The 7,181-nt window shown below is 38.3% G+C and overlaps 1 protein-coding gene across 3 annotated transcripts; it reads left to right on the top strand.

Moving 5' to 3' along the window:
• Window positions 1-431: 431 nt before the first annotated feature.
• On the top strand, window positions 432-5,144 carry LOC101850080 (glycoprotein endo-alpha-1,2-mannosidase). 3 transcript variants are annotated; one of them, XM_005097111.3, is made up of 4 exons: window positions 432-625; window positions 1,940-2,607; window positions 3,451-3,560; window positions 4,108-5,144. In XM_005097111.3, the coding sequence occupies exons 2-4, from the start codon at window positions 1,995-1,997 to the stop codon at window positions 4,846-4,848; spliced, it is 1,464 nt and encodes a 487-aa protein (XP_005097168.1). In that variant the 5' UTR covers window positions 432-625; window positions 1,940-1,994; the 3' UTR covers window positions 4,849-5,144. The 3 variants fall into 3 exon arrangements, with proteins under 3 accessions (XP_005097168.1, XP_005097167.1, XP_005097169.1); XM_005097110.3 differs by having other exon boundaries at window positions 432-663; XM_005097112.3 differs by lacking the exon at window positions 432-625 and adding an exon at window positions 729-1,044.
• The last annotated feature ends 2,037 nt before the right edge of the window (window positions 5,145-7,181 follow it).

The following is a 7,181-nucleotide window of genomic DNA, read 5'->3' as shown; positions in this document are numbered from 1 at the left end:
GGGGGGTGGGGGTGGTGTGAGAGGAAGAAAGACGGCGAGAGGAGATAAGTGGACAGAGAGAGAGAAAGAGACAAGAACAAGAACAAAAAGGGGAAGGCCCCTCAGCCCCTAGTGTGGTTGTTGTGAATGATAAAAAACTAGAGAGAGGGGCCGAATTTGGAGACTCTGGGACTGGGAGGGAGGAAAGTACTTTTTTTCTCACTCAAAGAAGCCAACGAAAATGCTCCCAGTGAAGTGCTGTTCCCTGTACAGACCACTCCCCCCTTCCAAACAATCATCATGTTCATAAAATCTAGATCAAATTTTATACAAGGAACATTTCGTTGATCGCCTTGCAAAGCGATTTGCAAATAGCTCACAACCTTCTATTCCCAAACATCTGGGAATATCCACGGCAATTTTCATCCGTGTTTTTCTGTCACAATGTGATAGCAGAGAGTGTCTCTGGTGATAGGTAGGCCTAATGGGTTGGGTTATCGGCAGTTATCGCTTCTCGAGTTGTGAGAAGACTCAGTCAGTGGTGTGTTGTATCCTGAATGGATTCAGTCAGTTGCGTGCAAGTTTCACATATTGAAAAGGGGAAAAAAATAGATCTAGACTCTAGATCCAGATCTCGATGTACTCGGTAGGCATTGATTGTCGTGCCAGTCTGAACCAGACTAGGTAAAGTAGATGTAGGCCTACCTCTATCCTAATCCAAGGCTGGAGTAGGCCTTGTTGTCGCAGCAAGATCTGCCCCCCCCCCCCAACACACACCCTCAACCCGACCCTTTGGTGGATCAGCACCTGATGCAACAACTATCTTTTATTTAGATCTAGATCTACATCCTCCAACAATGTTGACGTGGCGGAGACCTGTCTAAAATTAATACCCTTCTGTAGCCTAGCAGTATAAGGCCTACATAGTGTTGGCCCAAGTTAATTAATTACATGAAAAGAAGTGTATTTTACTCTGCTCCGTTTTCTACACTTGGGAGTCTTGTTAGAATTTGAATGGAGAACTTTCCCAGGGTGTTTAAGACGAGAAAGTGCTTATGTCTGTGGGTATGTAGAAATTTAGATTAAATATCAGCTGTTTTAGAATTTGTTGTGTGAAGTTCATGAGTAGTAGAGTTACCAAAATTCAGTACTTAGTACACTTGCACTCAGAAAGTCATAAACTTAGTCTCTAAAAAACAAATGTTCCAAGTTGGTGTAGTCTATAGTGGTATGAAACAAACAAAGCAAAGCAAAGGCTATTGAAAACGGCAAGAGTAATCGTTTTTGCTTTTCCATATCATGGACACTTTTTTTTTAGCTTAAAAATGAAGAGATTAGGATCTTGAGGACCCCTTAGATTTAGATCTATGTGTTACTGATGAGTTTCCCTTTTTGCCTGGTGGCAGAAAATAGAATCGTGTTCAAGTAAAGCAACTTCACACTCACCACTGTTTATAATTGGTGGGTGACTGGCAGGTGCTATGGTGTGGTTTGCTTCTGCTGTCCTACTGTATTAAAAACATCCGTTTTCCTTCTCTCCTTCTTTTCTTTGATTGTTACTCGCTCCAATAATCTTTCATGTATTTGTCTTGCAAATGCTGTTAAACTCTTGCTTAAACTTTTTTTAAAACCTGTTCATCGTATTACAGTCAGTGTGTGTTAAATTGTTTGTTGATCTCAGTCTTCTTACATTGGCAGTGTATCTTGTGTATTCCTATCATTGTGTGTACGAATTTATGAACAGTTGCGGAGTTATTTTTGTTAAGCACACACTTTTCATGGACACTCTGTCCAGGAAAGCATAATGTGTAGGACTGAAAGAAAATGTTGATATCGTGGAAGAAAAAAGGAGCTTAAAATTTTGATCTTGGGTTTGTGACATGTTCTGTTAACAGTCAGTGCAACATTTATAAATAATGCTTCATAGTATTTTTGAAAATGTAATTTTCTGTACTCACAGATTTCCTTGAAGTCGAGTTGATGAAAGACAGTATTCTGCCTGAGACCCTGAAAGCATGGCGTTCAGAGGGTATTTTCGTGCCAGCAAAAAGTACTGCTTAGCTGTCCTGGTGGTAGCTTCTCTCATCTCATTTATTGCTTTCACCTTCATGACCAGTACGAGGGCTGCAGTCTCAAAAGATCAATTAACTGATGACCATGAGGCTTTAAAAAAAATTGTGTTTGCAAGCAAAAAGCATCTTCCACTGAAAGATGCGAATTCAGTCTATAATGTTCCTCCTAAGAATGCTGATTCCACAAAAGACTTTTCCTCATTTGGAAAAGATGACCAGATATCTGACAAAGAAGTCCAGGTAGCTAAAGAAGAACCTGGTTTATCTGAAGAAGGACAGGTAACCAACTTCTCCCGCAAGTCACGCCCATTTGTAGACTTTGCTGTGCACATATTTTACTACCCGTGGTACAAAAACCCCCAGACAGATGGGAAGTATGCACATTGGAACCATGAACTGATCCCTCACTGGAGTGACAAAACACATACGAGAAAGAGACAGTATCAGCCACCTGCAGACATTGGAGCCAATTTCTATCCACAACTTGGTCCATACAGTTCAGCAGATCCTCAAGTTATCAAAATGCACATGAAACAAATCAGTGATGCTGGTGTTGGTAAATGCTTTTCTTCTCTCAGAATATCTAATTTTGTTTTCAGGTTGCTAACACACATTCACATCTCCTTCATTTTCACTTTTATTTGACTACCGAATGAATGGTTTTACATCATTTTATTATTTTCATCAATCATCAATGTTCTAGTGTGATTTGCACCCAAACATCTGACCTGCTTCAAACGGTCTAAGAAACAAAAAAGTCTTGGCTAGTTTTGCACCATGAACCTTATATTCACTATGTTGTTACTTTGTTATTTTTGCACAAAAGATTCATAAGAAGCCTTTCACTTTCAATAACATTCATGTTTATATTTATGCCTTATAATTTTCCTTAGTTACCTTGTTGTGTATAAGTATTGAGTTGAATAATGAGAAGCACATTGACCCATTAACGATCATTTAGAGCTGGGAAAAAATAAGACATGCAGAAACATCAGAGGGAAAGATAAAAAGTAGAACCATAGTGAAGTATGGTATGAGTGATAGGTGGAGAAAAAGAGAGAGAATGCTAGTCCATGGGTCATGTATTAAATGAATATCCTTAGAATGAAAGAACTGTCACAGTAGGTCAACTGGGGAAACTGCATTTGTGATGGGATAGACTGTCAAAGACGGTTTTTGGTAAATTGACATGACTTCCCCCCCCTGATATAATGGCATGCCTATTCCCCAAGTCTTTTTTTTTTTCATTGGATCTCTCAGGTACTCTCTCACTTCTTCTAACTTTTGCTGCGACTTTGCAGTATCTGATCTTATAGCCACTCTTCTTTCGGTATTCTCTACATTTACTCTCACTCTTTTTAGGCACATGTTCTAGGAATCTACTTTGTTCATCCTCCAGGGGTTCTCTCTGTGTCTTGGTACCCTCCACAACATGAAAAGTCCTCAGAGACTCCAGTAGATTCTTTGATGCCCTCATTGCTGGACGCCGCAGCAGACTATGGGCTGAAGGTGCGATTTACCTGACTTTTTTGCACAGTGACACCTACGCTTTTGTCAATTAGCTTGTTCGATAAGTATTTTGTATTTTGTAAGTGCTTTTATGATGACGGTTTGCAAAGGTAAAGTTGTGGGCAGAAAGAAAAGAGGCGACCATCTATATCTTACTATTACTACATTAAAAAAATTACTGCAGTTGGTGGTCTATGAGGGATACAGGTAGTGGTAGAAATCTGTTGTGATAAAGAGAGAAAGCAGACTATGGTTCTTTTTTTTGTCAACATTGAAGAGAGAGACAGAAAATACAAATTTTTTGTGGAGTCTTGGTAATTCAGAATGGACCTCTCCTGAGAACAATGCCTTTTTACAGACTGAGTTGTCCCTACGCCTAGTTACTTGATTTAGCTAACTGGGTATGCTCCATTAATGGTCTGGCTGTGGAGTTAACTCTTCTTGAGGAATAAAATTCTTTCTTTTACCTTATAATGTGTTGTACACAGAAGCTTTATTTATTCTTTTTTTTTATATACCATCTCTGTCTTCTTTGATTATTTTCCAGATTGCTTTCCACATAGAACCTTACAGTGATCGGAGTGGAGAAACTTTGAAAGAAGTTCTTACTTACATCATTGTGAAATATGGAAACCACCCTGCATTTTATCGCACTCAACATAAAGGCAAACAACTTCCTCTGATTTACTTGTACGACTCATATCAAATTGACTCAAAGCTGTGGGCAGATGCACTGAAGGCTGACGGTCGCTTCACTATAAGAGGCACTGAGTATGATGCTGTTGTCATTGGCTTGTTGGTCGAACACAATCACATGAAGCATCTTGTTCAGTCGGGCTTTGATGGTTTCTACACTTACTTCGCCAGCAATGGGTTCTCTTATGGATGTACCTGGCATAACTGGCCCCTCTTGGCCAAGGAAGCGAAGGATCACAACTTGATCTTTATACCAAGTATAGGGCCGGGTTACATTGACACCAGAGTAAGGACGTGGAATGGCAAGAACACCAAGCTTCGCCTGCACGGCAAGTACTACACATCGGCCTTCAAGTCTGCCCTGGCAGTGAAGCCTCCGTTTTTGTCCATCACTTCCTTTAATGAATGGCATGAAGGTACTCAGGTGGAAGCAGCCATTCCCAAAACTGGCAATGATGGCTACAAATACGAAGATTACCGACCAGGTAATCCTCAGTTCTATATGAACTTAACCAAGCAAATTGTTCATGAATATTACCAGAATAGAACAGCAGTGCATGTTATTAAACATAATCATGATGATGTGTTCTAAGAAAAAAGTGAGCTTATTTGAAGTGCCATTTGTTGTCAGGTTGTAAATCACTCTTAGCAGGAGGTGCAGCCCCTGTGATTGAAGGGTTTTTTTCTTTTTGCTCCACAATGCAGTCTCCAAATATGAGGCATCACAGTGAAATTAGGCGCTCGTCAAAATAATGTAATCAAAGAAACTGGCATTTTTCTGGCCTCTGGGCCTTTTTTATCGAATTTCTTTTTTTAGCTCAACACCTGTTATGTCCATTTAAAAACTCATTTGTGTGGATTTTACAGAAAAATGTTGATTAAATGCGCAAAAAATGTAAATGTGTAGTTTTTTTTAAAGGATTCTAAAGCGTTAGAAGTTACCAAACTTTGGCAGGCATTTTCTCACTAATTTTACCTCTGAAATCAGGCGACACCACCTCATTTATCACAAATATCTCGACTCATATTCCAGATAGATGCCCAAAACCCCACATGCCCAATAATTGACGAGCACCTGATTCCACCACGTTGTGACACAAATGTCTTTGAAATTGATTTGTTTTGTAAAAATGCTGATACCTCAAAAGTTTGACAGCAATTGAAAGAGAGAGAAAAAAGCTTATTGTTGGCCAACTGTTGAACTGTAATATTAGTAATAATTTTGAATTTAAAAAAAAAATTGCAGTTTCATAATATGTTATTGGTTGCATTTTCTCAAGAAATATATTGTCTAAATTCAAATCCTTAATGTTAAGGAAAAAAATCTAGAAAAAGTGCATAATTTAGGAACAATTGTAAGAAGAACAAAAGTGTTTTCTCTTCTGAAACTTTTTGTTTTCTGGACTTTTAACAATTTGTCAATGTTTTGCTGGTCTAATTTTCTACGGACAGAAAAGTGATTTAGATTAATTTTTTTTTCAAATTCCAACATGAAGATTGCTTGATGTTGTAACTGCAATACATGTAGTTTTAATTATTTGAAATACATTTTTCAGCTAAAATTGAGTAGCATTGAAAAACCTGTAAATATTAAGTATCAAACTATGAGTTCGGCTGGCATGACATTCTGAAAGAATTTTTCAGTGAATCCTGCAGTGTGTGTGTGTGTGTGTGTGTGTGTGTGTGTATGTGCGTGTGTGTGTGTGTGTAAGTGGGTGAGAGAGGAGAGAGAGAGCTAGAGAGAGAGAGGGAGAGGGAGAGGGAGAGAGAGAGAGAGAGAGAGAGAGAGAGAGAGATTTCACATGCTTTGTATGTGTTCAGTTTTTTAGATGACAGTGAATATTGTGAAGTACATTAGGATGGATATGTATAAGCTTGATGACATTTGACAAGGAATCATATTTATTGTGTTATCCTCATGGCCAAATGGGAGGACCTTCTCACGCAGACTCAGAAGGGAAAACATCAATTGTTATTTGTATTTATTCATGTGAAAGTGAAGTCTTCCAATGTGTATAAAGAAATTCTCAAATCTTCACGCTTGTTTGACAGACAAATTGCCATTATTTATTGTGCAAAGGTGTACTGTGTACATTCCTGTAACTCTTTTTATCTGATTGATATTTATTAGGGTACTGGGCCATTGTTCTTTTATTTGTTATCAACATTTGTTCGGTGATGGCTACCTGTATTTCATTGTGTCTTATGTTTGAACGCTAAATTTTGGTTTCAACTTCAACAGCCCTAATGGAATTTTAGGTTAGCCATTATGAAAGTCTCAAGTTGAGTAATCGGTTTACATTCTTTATTGGGTGCTCACAAACTTTGTTTTTATGTAATCACATTCCTTGCGACAAAGACAAAAACTTAAGTTCTAACAGATTACTGAATGCTTTTGTATGCTGGACATATTTTCTCAAAGATTAGTAGATCCTGATTGATTGATAATAATGATTGTAAATTAATGTTTTATGCTCCCATGTACACAGTTTAGGTGGTTTTAAATCTATTCTATAGACACATTTTAGATCATTTTAGGAGGGAAGGGATGCTGTTTCGACTCTGCCTCTCAGAGCTAACTGGGTCTGAGAGGGATGCAACATTGTAGCAGAAAGACATAGACAATCGATAAAAATTTTCTCCACATTTGAAATCAAATCGGGTCTCCTGTGTGTGATTGAGAAGTGCTAAGCCACTACACTACAAATAACCTAGGCTAAATGGAATATGAAACAGCATTCCAGCAGGCAGATTGAGATACTTGATAAAAGTACTTCCCAATGTGGGAATCAAACTCATGGTAGCTGTATGCAGTGTTGAAGGTGAAGAGCATAACCAATACTACACAGACACTTGTGTAGAAGATGCATTTGTTTTAATGAACCACAGTTCTTAAAGAATAGTACCTGGTGGATGCTTTCATAT

The sequence above is a fragment of the Aplysia californica genome, unplaced genomic scaffold (assembly GCF_000002075.1).
Source record: "Aplysia californica isolate F4 #8 unplaced genomic scaffold, AplCal3.0 scaffold00146, whole genome shotgun sequence".
Taxonomy (NCBI): Eukaryota; Metazoa; Mollusca; class Gastropoda; order Aplysiida; family Aplysiidae; genus Aplysia; species Aplysia californica.
This window is presented reverse-complemented; position numbering and strand designations above follow the sequence as displayed.

Bases quoted from the DNA above. Each gene is read 5' to 3' on its own strand.
- LOC101850080 (XM_005097111.3), top strand. From the start codon at position 1,995: ATGGCGTTCAGAGGGTATTTTCGTGCCAGCAAAAAGTACTGCTTAGCT. The intron at 2,608-3,450 runs GTAAATGCTTTT...TTCATCCTCCAG, and splicing joins AATCAGTGATGCTGGTGTTG to GGGTTCTCTCTGTGTCTTGG. The intron at 3,561-4,107 runs GTGCGATTTACC...ATTATTTTCCAG, and splicing joins CAGCAGACTATGGGCTGAAG to ATTGCTTTCCACATAGAACC.